Source organism: Babylonia areolata, chromosome 13 (genome assembly GCF_041734735.1).
Source record: "Babylonia areolata isolate BAREFJ2019XMU chromosome 13, ASM4173473v1, whole genome shotgun sequence".
Lineage (NCBI taxonomy): Eukaryota > Metazoa > Mollusca > Gastropoda > Neogastropoda > Buccinidae > Babylonia > Babylonia areolata.
In genome coordinates, this window is record NC_134888.1 from 5122705 (window position 1) to 5142563 (window position 19859).

Genomic DNA, 19859 nt, shown 5'->3' on the forward strand with positions numbered 1-19859 from the left:
AGCCAACTGTGACCATTCAACACCCTACAGCTACTGTCAATCCATAACTACAAACCAACCATACTATAAAACAAAGAAAAAAAAAGAAAAAGAAAAAGCCTCACAAATACCTCACCGTCCTTCTGCACTCACCCCCCCTCCCCCCCAAACACTCTCCCTCAAAACCCCAACACCTTCAAAACAACGACTACAACAACAACAACAGCGATGGAGCCCAGCCAGCCTAGCTTGCCCAGACAAGCAAGCAGAAGTTAAAAGAAGGAGGGGGTAGCGGCAGGAAAGGGAGTGGGGTTGAGAAGACCCGAACCCCACCCCCCCCCACCCCACACGCCGCCCTCTCGTCTCATCCATCAGTCGTAGTCGGGCAGAACGGGCAGCCCCATCTGCTGGGTGGCGTTATGCAGAAGGACCAGGATGACCAGGAGGCAGGCCACGCCCCCTAGCAGCTCCCCAAGCCGTCATACGGCCGACTGGCGCGGGTTGCTCCCGATGGCCACCAGGGCGGCCACCGTGATGGCCACGCGCTGCACCCCCCGCTCCTCCATGATGTCCGTGGCCACGCAGATCTGCTCCTGTGTGGGTGGGTAGGGGGGGGGGTAGTGGGGGTGTGGGGGGAGTGTGGGGGAGAGGAGAGGGGAGAGCAAAGAAAACGGTGAACTCAAAACTGACTGGTGGAAGGGTGCCACTGACTGGAAGTTGTCTCGTCATGAGTTTTGTGAGTGCGTGTGCATGTGTGTGTGTGTGTGTGTGTGCGCGCGTGCGCGCACGTGTGCATGCGTGCGTGCGTGCATGTGTACGTGTGCATGCGTGTCTCTGTGTGTGTGTGTGTGTGTGTATGTGAGTGTGTGATTGTAATATGTAAGTATGTGTGTGTATGTATGTACGTATGTATGTATGTCAGTGTGTGTGTACATATGTATGTATGCATGTATATCTACTGTTTGCTGGTAATGTACTGTGATTCTGTTATTTTGATTGCAATGTACTTTGTTTTAAAAGTAAAGAACAAGTCAAAACAAACTTCATACCACATACAACACTGCTTCAACGCCATTGACAATATTTCTATACACTATGACCAGGGCGACCAAACCATTAAAAATATTTCTGTGCACTATTAGTAATTACCATTTTGACCAGACCTTTAACAAACATTTCTGTGCACTATGACCAGTATGACCATGTCTGTTTACGCAACACAGCACAACACAACATGACCTGTTTATAGGGGGGAAAAAAGCCTGTAAAAAAACACAAAAACATACTATAATCATATATAGTGTAACAATTTGTAAATAACAAAACCCCATAACACCCACACAGCCAAGTAAATAAATAAATAAATAAATAAATATATATATATATATATATATATATATATATATATATATATATATATATATAAAAGGAATATCAGTCGAGAAAACAGCCACAATATTACACTGATCCAACAGCTAGCTAATACTGGCAGGCAGCAACAACAAAAAAACGTGGGAAGCGCGCTATTTCAAGCATATGCACAAACTGATGCAGGCAAACGCACACACACACACACACACACACACACAAACCACCTCAAAACTTCACAATCAATCCATTTACAAATGCATATGTATACACTCAACATATACTGATCCACCTCAATTGGGGGGGGTATGGGGGGGGGGGGGGAGGGGATTTTTTTTCGCTTCATTTGAAAGTTCAGCTGTTTGATTTGGATGCTCTCGCCTCCGCTCAAAAATGTGTGGAGCGGAGGTAGGAAAGAACAGCGGCTGTACAGATCACAGCATCAGGCTGGGCAACAGCACACACAGCCAGCCAGACAATGTTGCCATCACTCGTCACCTGTCTCATTTATATAAAATAAAATAAAAACAAGAGAGGCAAGGCCTTCAAGACTCACTTGTGATAAATTACGTCCCCTAGCATTAATTACAGAGTAATTTCCCTTTTTTACTATCTGCACCAAAATGTTTGCAAAATAAATAAAAATTCCATGCTTAGCAAAAGAAGTTCCTGTTTGAACAAAAAATGATAATAATGACTCCTGTAGTTGTGTGAGAATAAGAGGTCAAAGTGCCAAGTTTAGAGAATACCAAAAACATAAATATAACAGCAAATGCAGTTTGCATATAATTAGGCTTCTTTTTTTTCTTTTTTCTTTTTTTTTGTGCCCATCCCAGAGGTGCGATATTGTTTTAAACAAGATGACTGGAAAGAACTGAATTTTTCCTATTTTTATGCCAAATTTGGTGTCAACTGACAAAGTATTTGCAGAGAAAATGTCAATGTTAAAGTTTACCACGAACACACACACACACACACACACGGACACACACACACACACACACAGAGACAACCGAACACCGGGTTAAAACATAGACTCACTTTGTTTACACAAGTGAGTCAATTAAAACAATACTTATAAGAATAGCAAATAAATTAATAAGAAAAAAAAAATTCAAAGGTCCAATCACAACCTTATACAGTCATTGGGGCAGTGACTTCATCGGTATCCACTGCCGTCCAAGGCCCGGCATCACAAAGGCAGGGGGAACAATCCTCTCCTTTCGCCATTTCAACCTTCCACAACCAAAGTCAGGTAACTAACCCATTCTCACCAGAGCGGAGTGAGGAAAATCAGAGTTAAGGGCCTTCCCCCAAAGACACAACACCCTGCCGAAACAAGGCCTCGAAACCCTGATCACTGGTGAACACTGGATCTGAAGGCCAACGCCTAACCGATTCGGTCATGGTGCTTCCCTTATAGTAATCATACTACCGGGAAAAAGAGGAAAAAGCAGCAGTCAATGAATGACCCAGATGGATGGTACAGACACAGAGAAAAAATTGGGAAACCAACAATCGGGTCTCACAGTATTAGATACACACGTGTCAAACGAACATCGCTGTGTACGTTATATGATACACAAACCAAAAATCAGATCTCACAGCGTTAGATACACACATGTCGAACGAACGTCACTGTGCACATTATACGATACACAAACCAATGATACACACACCAGAAATTAGGTCTCACAGTGTTAAATACACCCATGTCAAATGAACGTCACTGTGCACTTTATACGATACACAAACCAATGATACACACATCAACAATCAGGTGTCACAGTGTTAAATACACCCATGTCAAACAAATGTCACTGTGCACGTAATATGATACACAAACCAATGATACACACACCAACAATCAGGTATCACAGTGTTAAATACACCCATGTCAAACAAACGTCACTGTGCACATTATTTGATACACAAACCAATGATACATAAATCAAAAATCAGGTCTCACAGTGTTAGATACACACGTGTCAAACGAACGTCACTGTGCACGTTGTATGATACACAAACCAATGATACACAAACCAAAAATCAGGTCTCACAGTGCTAGATACACACGTGTAAAACGAACGTCACTGTGCATGTTACATGATACACAAACCAGAAATTAGGTCTCACAGTGTTAGATACACACACGTCAAACGGATGTCACTGTGCATATAAAATGATAGACAAATCAACAATCAGGTCTTACAATGTTAGATACACACGTCAAACGAACGTCACTGTGCACATTATCTGATACACAAACCAGAAATTTGGTCTCACAGTGTTAGATACACGTCAAACAGACATCACTGTGCACATTATATGATAGACAAACCAACAATCAGGTCTTACAGTGTTAAATACACACATGTCAAACGAACGTCACTGTTGTATGATATATAGACCAGCAATCAGGTTCCATAATGTTAGATATACACATGTCAAATGAATGTCACTGTTATATGACACACGAACCAACAATTAGGTCTCACAGTGTTAGATACACACATGTCACTGTGCATGTTATATGACACACCACCATGAATATTGTATGTACACATCACTGTGCATGGGTATGGTACACCACTGTGCACATCAAAGGTATACATCACAATGTACATTTGTATGATAGATTGCGGTGAACATTATATTTACATATCACTTGGAATGTGATACCAAATATCACCAAACACAATAAATGTGAAATACACACAATCATATGACACACTGTTGAGCACATTATATGGACACATCATTAAGCACATCATATGACACATTATGCAAATTATGTGATACATCATGATGCGTATCATATATACAAATCACGATACACATATTATGTACACAACAGCATGACAACATTTGTCAGACCTAAACTGAATCCAAGAGAGAGAGAGAGAGAGAGAGAGAGATTCACTACCAACAGAGTTTCAAAAAATGAAACAATGACATAAATATCATCACATTATCAACATACAATGTCAACTGTCTCAAAGTCTGACAAACCGACAGCACAAAAATTATTAAAATAAATCAACATGGCAAAGGAGAAAAAAAACACCCTCACTACCCCTTCCAAAATAAAACAAAAAAAAGAGGGGGTGGGGGAGGGGGATTCAGCTTTTCCACCCCTCGAAGCAGGCCGAAGTCAGCTCTCTCTCTCTCTCACACCCACACACACCCACACACAAAGCCAGCCATCCAGTCAGAGCCAGTAGAGCTTCTGCACAACGACAGCCAGGAGGGAGGCGAGGAAGACGCAGAGGCAGAACTGGGCCGTGCGGAAGTCGGTGGGCGTGATGCGGGGGAACGTGCCCAGGCGGAGCACGGTGCCCGCCACACGACACAGCCGCAGGCTCTGAACCACGTCGTCCACACTGCACAGGTCTCTCTGAAAAACCACGCACACCACCCACCACCGCATGCTGTGCCCTTTCCCTTCCCTCACCCATCGCCCTCACCCCCCACCCCCCGCAAAGCATGCACACTTCCCCCCCCCCCCACCCGATCCACCATGTTCAGTATTCAGAGATGCCAACCCCTGTCAGGTATTTGTAGCAACAATCGGAAAAAAAATTTTATTTCTTATTTATTTATTCTTTTTTTTTTTTTTTGCTGCCCCATCATCTGCACCGCTTCAGTGGCATTACTCCCACGCCGCTCATTTAGATTCCCCCATACACGGCCACACCCAGGTTTGTCTGTCGCAGTTCCAGCGTCGGCAGTCCACAGGGAGCCATCGATGTTAGGTCGCCAGGAGGCCACACACCAGAGGAGACCCTGCACTGCTGCTGAGTCACTTCGGTGGTGTTCAGTGGTGCCTGTTCTGTTTTAACGTACTTAGGACACCACCTACTAAGCCCCATACTGACGACAATAATGGCTTAGTCGTGGAGCCAGACTGAGTGAGCGTCCCTCCCAGAGTGGAGACCGCCACCACGTCCCTCAAACAACAGCCCCCCATGAATCTGCCGACACTGATGACACTGACAGGACTCATCCCAAGCACGGAAGTGGAGGGGTATCACCATGAGAGCAGGGCATGAAAGGCCACAGACTTTGAGACTATTTTGTTTATACTGAAGACAATGAAGGAGGAGAATCGGGAAATTTGGTAGAAGCATTTTGAATTTGGTAGGAACACTCAGACTCTGAGCCACATCAGCGAACGGGCACAGACGCTGTTTGACCGAGATGCAATTTGATTTAGCCACGGTCTCTCTTGTTCGGGCAAACGGTAAAGCTAATTGGTCCACTCAATGCTGTTTCAATATAAACACACACGCGATTAGCAGAGCATCTTCATGTGAAACCAAGGTCAGCGGTGACTGTCCTGACCTCATGATCAGTAAGTCTAGAGCGTCTGGTTAATCACTAATGTTATGAAAGGAAAGCATGCGACCATGCTGTGTAGTCAAAAATGAACTCGTCGGAACTGTTTTGATGTTGGCGTACCGTCAGAACAAACTGCGATTGAAGGCAACAAAATACGGTGAAATCTTAGAAGTTGGCATCTCTGTGTATTTTCTGTATCTCCATTCCTTCACCACTGACACCACCACAGCAGGCATCAGGCTGGGACAGGCTAGGGGTGAAGAGGGGTGGGGGGGATGGGTGGAACTGCATCTCAATCTTCTCTTGTACATCCCACCTTCTTTTTCTAGTTTCAGTTTCTCAAGGAGCCGTCGGGGAGGGGGGGGGGGGGGGTTGGGTTGGGGACTGCATCTCGATCTTCTCTTGTACATCCCACCTTCTTTTTCTAGTTTCAGTTTCTCAAGGAGCCGTCGGGGAGGGGAGGGGGGGGCGGGGACTGCATCTCGATCTTTTCTTGTACATCCCACCTTCTTTTTCTAGTTTCAGTTTCTCAAGGAGCCGTCGGGGAGGGGGGGGGGAGGGGGCGGGGACTGCATCTCGATCTTCTCTTGTACATCCCACCTTCTTTTTCTAGTTTCAGTTTCTCAAGGAGCCATCAGTGTTCGTACAAACCCAGCATTTTCCTTTTTGTTGTTGTTAAGCAGAAGCCACACATGAGCCATGATGGCTTTGCCACTTTTTCACTTTTCAGGTATACTTTCATGGGGGGAGGGGGGGGGGGGAAAGTGGAATGGTACTGTCAAGTTCTACAGAACCGAAATAAATCAAAACACTTCTGCAAAGTGATATAACTCACAAGTTTAATATCACACATAAAAGGAAATTCATTTAGTGGCCTGATCGGCTGATATGGACAGGACTTGACATTTGTGGTCCAGGTTGCTTCCCACAGGTGACAATTTTCTTAATCCTAGTGTGTGACCACAGAGAAGCCTTGGTTTGACTGATGCTCACTGTTTCAAATTCTAACTGATGTCATCCTATAAAGAACAGTTAGAAATGGAAACGTTCTGCTTTGGCTTTGAAAAAAAAAGAGTATGCACTGCACAAGCAACAACGAGCGTTTTCTTCAGCAACACAGCTATGGAACAGACAATCAGAGTTAGTTCCCTTAAACAGGAAGTTGCTGTCATGGTGCAAAACAAAACAAAACAAACACCCACCATCAGAATGAGTGACAAGCTGCATACACCCTGGCTTGAAATCATTTCAGCGGATCTTGTTAGTCCATAAAACATCATAACTGGATGAATCTTGGTCATAAACATTGACTGCCATGTCGACTTAACCAAAAAAATTGTTCAGATGAGGTGCCAATAATAAAGGAAACGTTCCTATGAATTTTCAAGACCTACCAGTCTGTTGAGCTATCAGTCTCACTTTCACATGAATCCCAGCATATGAATAACAAGATACTTTTTGTCCGTGTGAAAAGCTGAACACTTTTTCATCACAATGGCCAACAGCCTATACTGAAGAGATTTCCTGGGCTGGGTTGCATAAGCGATCTTAGGCTGGCAGCACCAAGTGAAAAGAATTTCCTAATGTCTGCACATAACTATTACATAGACTACAAATGCTTGATGCTGCTAACGCCGCTCATATCACCCATCCCTGTTTCTATGGCAAAAGTGGGATATTTGCTGTGAGGGTGGTAGGAGGAGTTTGTATTATACTCCATGTTTGGTGATACATATACTGTACCATGTCAAACTGATGCAAACTAGGCCTATCGGTTTGCTCTGCTTGGCCAAATTTCGCGTGACTGACAGTGAAAAGACGCCCCTTCTTGCCCGGTCCGCTCTTAGCCAATTGAACGCCTTTAAAAGCTATAAGTGCTGAATCATTCCTTTGGCCAAGGCTCTCCACGCCATCTTGCCAAGTTTTCGCTCTGTCTCGTCTTACACTTTTGGCCTTGTTTTGCTGCATGCGGCTTGTTTGTATATTATTCTTACATTCTGTGTACTCGTCTCGACTCGGCCCCCTCGATTCGTTCATTTTTTTCTACCTCTAAGTCGATCCTGTCTTACATCTATTTCTATTGAACTAACACTCTGAGGAAGCTGATGCCTGCTGTCACCACCTTTCCACCCACTGACTAAAAATACATGGACAGCGCATGCCTCCTTTGAGCCACTTTTCTTACTGAAGCCATCAGAAGTGTTCAATCAGCCATTTTGCTTCTCATGTCAGTATAGCGTGAAGCAGTGACTTCGTATGTGTAGCCGAGCGCTCAACTGGCTTCACGGCAAAGCTTTCACTTGCTCACAGTGTTAGTTAAGCTGACATTCCTGTGTGTGTCTCCACTGCAAGACTGCACCGTGTGTCACTGCACTGTTTTCCTGTCATAACTTTGGTAAATAAACCACTGGCAGATATCAATCAAGACAACAGCTGGCATGTCGTGGGGGCAAGCATAACATGATTTCATAGAAGATACACGGCTACAAGTCAGAAACTACCACCAGTTAGCAGACGACTTGTCAACGGACTGATGACCGGATACGAGAAACAAGGGTGCGTCAAGATGGCTTCAGCTTTCCTGGCCAATGAGCTATCCATGTATTTTTAGATCAATGCTTTCCACCTTCTATCCATTCACCCTTCACCATGCACATCAATCATCTGTTGACCCCCTGCCCCCTTATAGTTATAAGGGTCAGCAGACTGTCAACACACTACACCCCACACACATGCCAGCATAGGTCCAGTGTTGGGTCAGTCCAGTTTGGTTTTTGTGCGATTTGTTAATCTGACTATAAACATGCTGTGAATCTGTCTTTTTAAACTTTTATCAGGTTTTATGCCTGTTAGTCTGTCAGTGAGTAGGTTTCGGGCGTGTTACTGTTTTTGTTAGTCTGTCTACGGTCGGGTTCTGCCTTAGTGCGTCTTTTATTGTTGCCCCCCCCCCCCCCTCCCCTGCACCCAAAGACAATGACAAAGCTTTCCCTTTCCCTAATGACTATGACAAACCTTTTCCCTTTCCCTAATAACTATGACAAAGCTTTCCCTTTCCTTAATGACCACAACAAAGCTTTCCCCCTTTCCCTAATGACTATGACAAACCTTTTCACTTTCCCTAATGACTATGACAAACCTTTTCCCTTTCCCTAATGACTATGACAAAGCTTTCCCTTTCCCTAATGACAATGACAAACCTTTTCCCTTTCTCTGATGACCATGGCAAAGCTTTCCCCTTTCCCTAATGACAATGACAAACCTTTTCCCTTTCCCTAATGACCATGACAAAGCTCTTCCCTTTCCCTAATGACTACGCCAATCAAAACTTTTTCCTTTCCCAAATGACTCTGACAATCAAAGCTTTTCCCTTTCCCTAATGACTATGACAATCAAAGCTTTTCCCTTTCCTTAATGACTATGACAAGGCTTTTCCCTTCCCCAAAGACCATGACAAAGTCTTCCTCCCCCCCCCCAAGAATATGACAAAGTCTTCCTCTTCCCACCCACGACTACAACAAAGCTTTTCCCATTCCCCAAAGACTGTGACAAACTTCCACTTTCCCCAAAGACTGAGACAAAGCTTTTATCTTTCTCTGTCAGAAAAACAACAAACAAACAAACATGATAAACTAGCTTCCTTCAGATATCAAGGGGAAACTTAACCTGATGTTGTTGGATCACATACTACTCATGCAAATGCAGCGTAGCAGATTGGCAAGAAAGCCTTCCGTTTGATCAGATGCTGACCGAAACTTTAAAAGCGTGAGTAGGCCATTATTATTGTGAGAGAGAAAAGAAAAGAAAAAGAAAAGAAAAATGAACAAGTTTCAAGACAAAGCAGAAACACGGGGAACAAAGGGGAACTACTGTGCTGGGCAAAAGCTACATATCATGCACTGAACACAGCCATGTACAGAGATAGGTATCAGCCAGACACAACGACAGCAAACCATACAATATCAACTGACCACAACGACAGTAAGAAAAAACCCATCAAGTGATCAGGACGACAATGAAAGAACTTCAGTGAAGAAGGGGTCAAACTGAACACGACCACCTCGCAGTTTGTGGAAGGATATCTAGGCAGACATTAACCAAACAGGCCCACGACACTGTGCATGCGAGCGGCTTCTGTCAACACGCAGAAAACACGGCATGATCAGTCATGTCACAGGCTTCTTCTTCTTCTTCTGTGTTCACTCGTATGCACACGAGTGGGCTTTTACGTGTATGACCGTTTTTACCCCGCCATGTAGGCAGCCATACTCTGTTTTCGGGGTTGTGCATGCTGGGTATGTTCTTGTTTCCATAACCCACCGAACGCCGACATGGATTACAGGATCTTTAACGTGCGTATTTGATCTTCTGCTTGCATATACACATGAAGGGGGCTCAGGCACTAGCAGGTCTGCACATATGTTGACCTGGGAGATTGTAAACATCTCCACCCTTTACCCACCAGGCGCCGTCACCGTGATTCGAACCCGGGACCCTTGGATTGAAAGTCCAACGCTTTAACCACTCGGCTATTGTGCCCGTCAACGATGTGCTATTTCTGTAGTCTTGGGTATACCTAACAGTTCGAACAATTCTCCCAATCATCACAGAGCATCCACACATCCTGTGAGTTAATTTATCGCCATATTCTTGGGTATAGCTGAAGTCTTGGGTATACCTTACAGTTCTAACCATTTTCACTGTATTCTTGGGTATACCTCATGCTGACGAAATGATCTGCAGCAAAGTTTGTACAAAGTTTGTGCCCAAGTCGGGTCAATGAATTTATGCGATTAAAATGGCAATATGTGTTGTTTTTCTTTCAGAGTGAATTCCGCATTTTTTTCTCTTCCTTTTCTATGGAATTTCACCACTGTGCAGTCAAAAACAAAAGGGATCTCCAAACAAGGATATCACAAACAATGTCACTTCACCAGGTATAAAATAAAATATCAATACTTCAAAAAGAAAGTCCAAATTCCACGGCTCTCTAACAATGGGTATCATGTATACAGAAGACAGCCCAGCACAAAAAGATATAAAAAGAAAAAAAATCACAAGAAAGGAAAGAAAGAAACAAGATAAGAAATCACAAGAACGTAGAGAAGGAAAGAAGGTAACAAAGCACAAGAAAGAAAGAAAGAAAGAAAGGAAGCACAGCGGGTTCACCGACACAAGGAACAACACAACAGCCACATCAAGAGGAGAAAGGACACGGTCAAATCTTGGCTTCAGACACAGATCTTCCAGTCATCCACACACACTATGCCTTATTCTGGCACCAGAATGTTAGTTATGTCATCCCTAGCATGCATGTGTGGGGTCGGGGCCAGGTATGTATATATATATGTTTGAGCATACGCTTTATGAATGTATGCATTGTGTGTGTGTGTGTGTGTGTGTGTGTGTGTGTGTGTGTGTGTGTGTGTGTATCGCTTGCTAGGAATATTTTGGCGTGTATATGAAACGCTATGTAATGTGTTGAGTTTTGTAACAAAAGTACCTTAAGCAGTTTTCTGGAAATAGTGCTAAGTAAGTATCCATTGTCATTATCATTCTTGCACCAGAATGTTCCGTCATCCCCAACATTTTGTGAACTACTGCACTAGCCATCCACCCTCTCTGACGACCCAAGTGGGTGGTGATACTCTTGACAGCATTACAACTTCTGTTTGTTAATTCTCTGCTGACCTTTGTCAGCAAGTTACAACATCGCACACACACAGTCCTACGTCGTGACGTCGTCAAAGACACAAAGATTACAGACAGACAAGACACCAACTCATTCACCACTCACTAAGGAAGCTAAAACAGCAGACACCAACTCATCCACAATATACTACGATGAAAACTGAGACAATTAAAAAGGAGATACCAACTATCCATACTCTGCTGCAAAAACTAAAGAGCGGGACACAAGCTGAATCACTCCCAAGGAAAGCAAAGGGGGCTAACTCATCTTCTTCTCATACGTGGACCTGAGCAAACTAAGGACATCCATTAGCCACAACTGCCAACCCCCCCAATAAGACCTGTCACTGCTGATCACAGCATCTGACCATCAGTGTTCAGAAATCCTGAACAAGACAAAATCATCAGTAACACCAACTCACAATTCTGGGAACACTATTTCTTGAAGTTCTGATCTTGTCGCTCAGCTACAGATGACAATCACACTGATTTTGTGGTGACGTGTTCCACACATTATTTTCTTTGCCACTGTTGATGTCGGTTTGCTGATTCATCTCAAAGCCTTTCTAGATTTTCAGTTCAGACAGAATGCTGGTGTGTGCATGTCTGAACTGCCACTGCGATTGTCTGAAGATATCAACCTTGTGCAATTCCCCCCCACCCCCCCCCCTCTCCCACCCCCACTCCAGAATTGTCGTGTATTTCCCTCATTTTTGTAATGTATAGACATTATTCATGGCTTTTTTTCTTTTCTTTTTTTATCAAAAATATATATATCTACAGATCGTGACTGTGGGCATATCTGAACTAAGAACAAAGATTAGTCAGAGCTGGCAACCTCCAGCAAAACTTATCAGTACAATTTAGTCAAAGTGTCTATAGCACACCAATGATTCCCCCCCCCCCCACCCCACCCCCCTCCAGTTGACCACAGCATTTGCTACATGAACACAACAGTGCATCAAAACCCACACGACTGAATCAAATTCTGCTCAGAATCTATCAGTTGGCAGGTCTGATCTGTGCAATGCTCAAAACCACCCATCATCAATGCCACACACACTGGTCCAACCCACACTGTTCAGACTACAACCTATGCCTATGAATGTCTGGTCGCTGGAGCTCCAAGAGTCATTAACATCATAGGTACTCTTATGTAGTTGATATGGATACTTATACAGCGCCTATCCTCGGCCAGAGACCAAGCTCTAAGCGCTTTACAAACATGGAGTCGTTTGCAAAACATGCTGCCTACCTGGAAAGTGCCAACTGAGAGCAGCCACTAGGCACTCATCATTTGTTTCCTGTATCAATGTGTCTGGCTTAAACTGAGTCATGCACACACACACACAAATGGATTTCAAAAAGAAAATAAACATGACCATAAAAGAAGAAGAAGAAAAAAAAAGTCTGACATAATACACAAAATAATAACTGAGTGAAGGTTTACAGGTTTCAGAATTAAATCACTTTGGGAGTAAATCCTAACATTATCCAAACCACAAAAAAGGCACCACTGTCATCAACATTGTGTGACCAAAAAAAAAAAGTGTAAAAAACAATACTGTAAAAACAACAGTAATTATAAAAGTTTTAAAAGATAGGAGAAAAAAGAAGGTTAAAAAGAGACATCAATGATCAAACACACACAAACACAAAGTAAAAAATAAAAAAAATAAAATTTAAAAATCAATCAACCATTCCAACAACACTCCGTCACCATCTACCAACCTGTGTCACTCAACAGGGTACCCACAGGATAACATTTCAGTCCAGTCCGTGGTGACAAATTATATTCCACAATAATCATTTCCTGGGTAAAAGCACAGTCAGTGCTTTAGGATAAAGCACAGACAGTGTTCCTGGACAAAGCACAACCCCATGCTATCAACTCATTCTGCCCTACAATTGCATGCCTGCTACAACTCCCCACAGACCACAGAGGAAAAAAAAAGGGGTATTTATATTGCGCTGAATCTTGTGCAGAGACAAATCAAAGCGCTTTCGCACCAGTCATTCACATGCATGCATAACTCTAAAACTGTAGAAACTAAAGACAAGGAAGAGGCAGGCAAGGGAGGCTATTTTGGGAAGAGGTGGGTTTTCAAGGCCAGACTTGAAAGAGCTGAGTGTGGAGACTTGACGAAGCGAAAGAGGAAGTTCATTCCAATTGCAAGGTCCAGAGACAGAGTGTTTGAATCTGGGTGTGCGTAAACAGAGTGGATCCAAAGCCGATCGCAGTAAGCGAGATGGAGTGTAGAAGTTAAAGCAGCCGCAGAGATAGGATAGTTCACTAAAAATGGAGAATTAGAAAATCAATGGAGAATTGTTGATCTGCCAGGCTGAATAAAGCTTCGTTTTCACGCTTACAAAATCTGTTAACGGTTCGTCTTCGAAGGCCAACTGTACCAGGCCAGAACACACTAAATTAGAAATAGAATAGTGTATTGGTCCCAGAAATACATCATACCTGGTCCACAGGGGAAATAATCATGGTACAAGTTATCTCATACCTGTAGTGGAGTGAGTTAACTAAAGCACAGTCAGAGTTTATGAGTAAAGCACAGTCCGTTTTAAAGGGTAAAGCAATGTTAGACAATGACATGATGGGGTTTTTTGTTGTTGTTTTGGGGGGTTTTTTGGTTGTTGTTTTTTTTTTAAGCTAGAATCATTCAGATCTGGAGACCTCATTGTGTTCAAGTGAGAAAACTGGAACAGGGCATTTGAAAAAGTATGGGCAGTGGTGGGTTAAAAAAAAAAATTAAAAAAAATTCAGCACACACCTTCAGACACTATCACAGTATCACACCATGTCAGATGGCATTACTATCAAAATGAATTCTAACAAAAATTAGCATGCTTTCAACCAGTAAGAAATCCTATCCGATGCTCACAAAGACAATTATCAGAGGAGCATAAGCTGAATGATCTGAAAGTAGCTGAAGTGGATTGACAATAACCGTCCACACTGTACTGAAATGTACATATCATAAAATGCACAATACAATCAAGAAATAAGAAATAAAAATTATGTAATACAATGAAAAAGAAAAAAAAAATCAACATAATACAGAGGTACTGAAAGTAACAAAATTTAAAGCACTTTAAAAAAAAAAGTCATGATTTTCACACACACACACACACACACACACACACACACAATCATGATTACACATAAGCAAAAGAAGAAGTGAAAAATAGTAACACAACAACATTTCCTACAATGCTAGAGTTCAAACAGTTTGAGACTGTAACACTGGGTTCATTAGAAGACCTTTTTTCTTTCCCTTCTTTTTTTCATCTTTTAACTGCTTTCGCAAAGATCAAATTGTGGATGATTGCATTGTTTAGTTTAGAATTTATTTGTGTGTGTGTGTGTGTGTGTGTGTGTGTGTGTGTGTGTGTGTAAAAGAACTGAAAATAAGAGCTGTAATCTCTTTTGCTGAAAGCTGAAATGTCAAAAAGCACTGAGCAGCAGCGACATTCCGAGAAGCCACCCAATGACAAACACAGAATCTCTCACCAGCTTCCTTTCCGTCCACAACATTTCTGTCTCTGTGAACTTTAATGTGAACTGCCCCAACCTTTTCATAAACTGCATGCTTGTTGATACCACACATACCATGACACTTTCTCAGAAATGGTCTTGTCAATTCCCCCCTGCCATGACTTTTTTCAAATCAAAAGATTCCCAGGACTGTATTCATCCTACTTTCCGTGAACACACTAGTGGATGCAGGCAAAAGATACACACAAACTCTCAAGCATAAAAAATGACTGTATCACTGTCACAGAAGTTTGACATCATCACACCAACCTGACAACTTTGTCTGTTAACAGCTGTCTCCTTGCACAGTTTGAACCTTCCCTATGACAGGCGCAATAGCCGAGTGGTTAAAGCGTTGGACTGTCAATCTGAGGGTTCCGGGTTCGAATCACGGTGACGGCGCCTGGTGGGTAAAGGGTGGAGATTTTTACGATCTCCCAGGTCAACATATGTGCAGACCTGCTAGTGCCTGAACCCCCTTCGTGTGTATATGCAAGCAGAAGATCAAATACGCACGTTAAAGATCCTGTAATCCATGTCAGCGTTCGGTGGGTTATGGAAACAAGAACATACCCAGCATGCACACCCCCGAAAACGGAGTATGGCTACCTACATGGCGGGGTAAAAACGGTCATACACGTAAAAGCCCACTCGTGTGCATACAAGTGAACGCAGAAGAAGAAGAAGAAGAAGAACCTTCCCTAGCTGTCAGGTATCCATCCACACCTTAGTGGGGGTGAGGAAAATCGGAGTGAAGTGCCTTTCCTGAGGACACAAAACCAGGCAGAAACGGGGGGAATCGAGCCCTGATCACTGGTCAACACTGGATCACAAGTCCAATTATGTTTATAATTATATTCAAATAATGTTTCTTAATTCTTTCTGTTTTTACATTAAGAATACTAGTTATTACCTGCAGTGTGTGGATGTATGTATGAAACGGTGTATGTGATATTTTTTACATTTGTATCTTCGCAATATTCGTAAAAGCTGTTGTTGACTTTTACAGTTATGGTCCCCATGTTGTTTACTTGTATATGTTGTGATAATGCACCTGACCAAATTTCTCCAGTTGGAGATAATAAAGTTATTCTTATCTTATCTTATCCAATAGCTAGCTGATTCTGCCACAACACCTCTTTCTTACATCACACACGGTCAGAAGGACAGCCAGCGCTTCCTTTCACAACGTCATCAGGCTCAAACCATCTACACTCGGAGGGTGAAACATGAGGACCGCTGATCACAACGGATGACACACACCACCACCTTAACCACTGCGCACGATCCAGTTTATCAGTGAACGCAAGACACCACCACAACACAATATGAAAACCTTGCGAAGTGAATGCTCACGCTATTTTCTACCCAAGCTTTGATACAGCACACAAACGTCAAAGCACAACGTCGCATGACAGAACAGACAGTAAACATCCAAATTAACACACTGTTTGACACTTCCTCAGTGGACCAATGACAACCGACCACATCCTTCAAAACTGTACAACGCATGCAGCATCCAGGAGGAAGTACTGGCCAACACCGACAGCAGTGGAAGCCAAACTATATGGCAGCCTTCATCAAGGACACCGGGCTGCTTATCTAATGGGAGGCGAACAAGGAAGAAGAAGACACTTCCTCAGTTTCCCCCACCCACCCTCTCTCTGTCTGTCTCTCTTCCCCTCTCTCTTAATAGTAATTGTACAATGAACAACTTCAGACACTTTGAAGCTACACAGATACGCACTGGAATCCACATAAACAACTACGAATCTTTCCAATCCATGTGACTGTTTTCTACACACAGCTGTTCCCCCAACCAGACCTAAACACTGTTTAAGCAGTCATTATTATGGCTGGTGATTCACTGCCTCCAACACTACAGCAAACATACCTGCAGACATCCAGACATAATGAACAGCTAACTTCCATCAGCCCATCAAACAATCTGAATCATACGCATCACATGCAAATTCCGATGATACATTCCCACACCAAAAATAATTACCTTGATTTGTAATAACATCACACACTGTACTGTTTCTTCGCTATGTCCTAAACAGCCTTCAATTGTTTATCTTCATGCATAACAATGAAACGCCTAACGTCAACTGTCACTTGTTTATTCTCATCACAAAATCTAAAACATTATCACAGATTATGAACAATGAATTTGACAATACATGTCGTTCATGATCATGATTACAGTCAATACAAACACGCAAAAAATGAGTTTCAATAATCTGAAAACAGGTGCTACAATCACACACACAACAGTTTCATTTTTCACATACTGGTAAAACAGTGCTGCTGAAAGGATTTCATGACAAGGCACCCAAAGACCTCCTCTACTGACAAAAAGACCAATACAACCATGATGAATACACGAAGGGGGCATTTTAGCCATGATATATACATGAAGGGGGCATTATAGCCATGAACAGAGATGCCAACCCCTGTCAAGTGTTTGTAGCAACAACAGTGCTGCCTACCCCCCTTTTCAAGTTCCAGGGAAACACATCTTAAAAACCAGGGACGAAGCCTGATTTCCAGGGACACCTCTTATGACGTCAGATTTTACCACCTCAAAGAAAATGAAATGAAAAAAATCGCGAATTTTGGTGTGTTTTTTATGCTTCTCGGTTGACACATGGTGAGTGATTTCGTCCCGTCCTCCTGAACCGATGGAAAACTCGCAGGCACAAATTTCACAAGCGTAAGTGTCTGTCTTGCCGCGCTTAATAAATGGCCATGTCTCGGTGTACTTCTCAATGAAAGTTTTGCTTTCTTCTTCGATGTAGATTCGCACTCCTTGCTGCTTCGCTTCGACGCCATTATTTCAATCTCTCTCGAAAGTTCCACATCGGCCTATACGCATGCGCGCTGGTCACACTTTTGGCGGTGTGGCCATAGTCAGTCGATGCGTATTCGCCTAAAGACTTTTTCCCGGGACACGAAACCGAAAAGTGGATTCCCGGGACGGACTGTCCGTTTTCATTGTTTTCCGGGACAAATACCCGTACCCCGGGACGGTAGGCAGCCCTGCAACAATCAGGCAATTTGGTAGGAACATTCTGAATTTGGCAGGAACACTCGGACTCCGAGCTACATCAACAATCCACTGGGCACAGACGCTGTCTGACCTAGACACAGCCACGTTCTCTCTTGTTCGGGCAAACAATTAAGGTTAACTGGCCCACTCAATGCTGTTTCAATGTACACACACACGCAATTAGCTGAGCATCATCACGTGAGACCAAGGTTTAGTAGTGTTTACCCTGGCCTCGTGATCAATAGGTCTTGAGCGTCTGGGTAATGTTACGACAGAAAAGCAGGTGACAATGCTATGTAGTCGGAAATGAACTCTTCGGAACAATTTTGACGCTGGCGTAACGTCAGAACAAACCGCGATCAAGCGTAACAAAATACGGCAAAATTTTAACAGCTGGCATCTCTGATTATGGTCCAGAAGCTTAGGAAAGGGATGATCATATGCCCTCATTTTATTTACATTTATCAACTTAAAACTTAACGCATCTGTCAGTGCACAGACAGACACGCAATATGCCCATCTCTCACTCCCACGCATACAAAAAACACCCCCACACACACACACTGCCATGCAATATGGCACCAATGTCAGTTCTTTAACAAGTCTGCACAATGTGTACCACAAGAAATTCTTTCTTTTTTTAAAAAAAAAAGAAGAAAAGATAAAGAATTAACAATTAACAAATTCAAAACAAAAAAAAAAAAAAAAAAAAAAAAAAAAAAAAAGAAAAAGAGAGAATGAGACAGAGCCAGAGGCCGAAGGATTCAAAAGGTGACATACTTAACCCAAACGAAAAAACAAAAACAAAACACACACTTCAAAACTTTTTTTTTTTTTTTTATAAAAAGATGCTAAAAGCAGTACACAACTTCACCACATCTACAGAACCATTCACATTCCTAAAAAAAACCATCACAATCACAGTGCTGTGACAAAACCAACTCATGGACACCCACATACACCATGTCATTTCATCGCACAAATGCACAGAGAACAGGACCAAGGCAACAACAACAACAAGAGAGGCAAGGCCTTCAAGACTCACTTGTGATACACTTTAAAAAAAAAAAAAATCCAAGCTTTTTTATGTATTGAGTATAATTTCAAAAAGTAATGTTTAAGATGAGAAAGAGCAGTTTAAAGCAAATTAAGTCCCCTAGCATTAATTACAGAGTAATTTCCCTTTTTTACTATCTGCACCAAAACGTTTGCAAAATAAATAAAACTTCCATGCTTAGCAAAAGAAGTTCCTGTTTGAACAAAAAATGATAATAAATAAATAATGACTGCTCTTGTTGTTGGGTCAGAATATCAGATCAAAGTGCCAAGTTTAGAGAATACAAAAAATATAAATATAACAGTAAATGCAGTTTGCATATAATTAGGCTTTTTTTTTTTTCTTTTTTTTTTTGTGCCCATCCCAGAGGTGCAATATTGTTTTAAACAAGATGACTGGAAAGAACTGAATTTTTTCCTATTTTTATGCCTAATTTGGTGTCAACTGACCAAAGTATTTGCAGAGAAAATGTCAATGTTCAAGTTTACCACGGACACACACACACACACACACAGACAACCGAACACCGGGTTAAAACATAGACTCACTTTGTTTACACAAGTGAGTCAAAAAATCCAGAAAGACAAGTCTGCAAAAGAACGTGACGTCAAACTAAACAGAAAACATCTAAAGCATTGGTGGCTAATCATAACAAAACACAAAAAAACACAAAAAAAATCACACACACTGGTCATGGTCAATAGTGCACAGAAAATAAATAATAATGGCCTTTGGTTCTGTATATATTCTCCAGTTACACACTGTTTATCTGTACTTCTGTATTAAACTTTTTTTTCTTTCTTTTTTTTTTTTTTTACCATAACCTT

The 19859-nt window shown here is 42.3% G+C and overlaps 1 protein-coding gene across 1 annotated transcript in view; it reads right to left on the reverse strand.

Moving 5' to 3' along the window:
* Positions 1-344: 344 nt before the first annotated feature.
* LOC143289000 (uncharacterized) overlaps positions 345-19859 on the reverse strand; it is a 138886-nt gene continuing 119371 nt past the window's right edge. The window contains exon 24 of the mRNA XM_076597746.1: positions 345-572. Within this exon, the coding sequence (XP_076453861.1) occupies positions 459-572 (114 nt within the window). The 3' untranslated portion in view covers positions 345-458. The remainder of the gene's footprint in view (positions 573-19859) is intronic.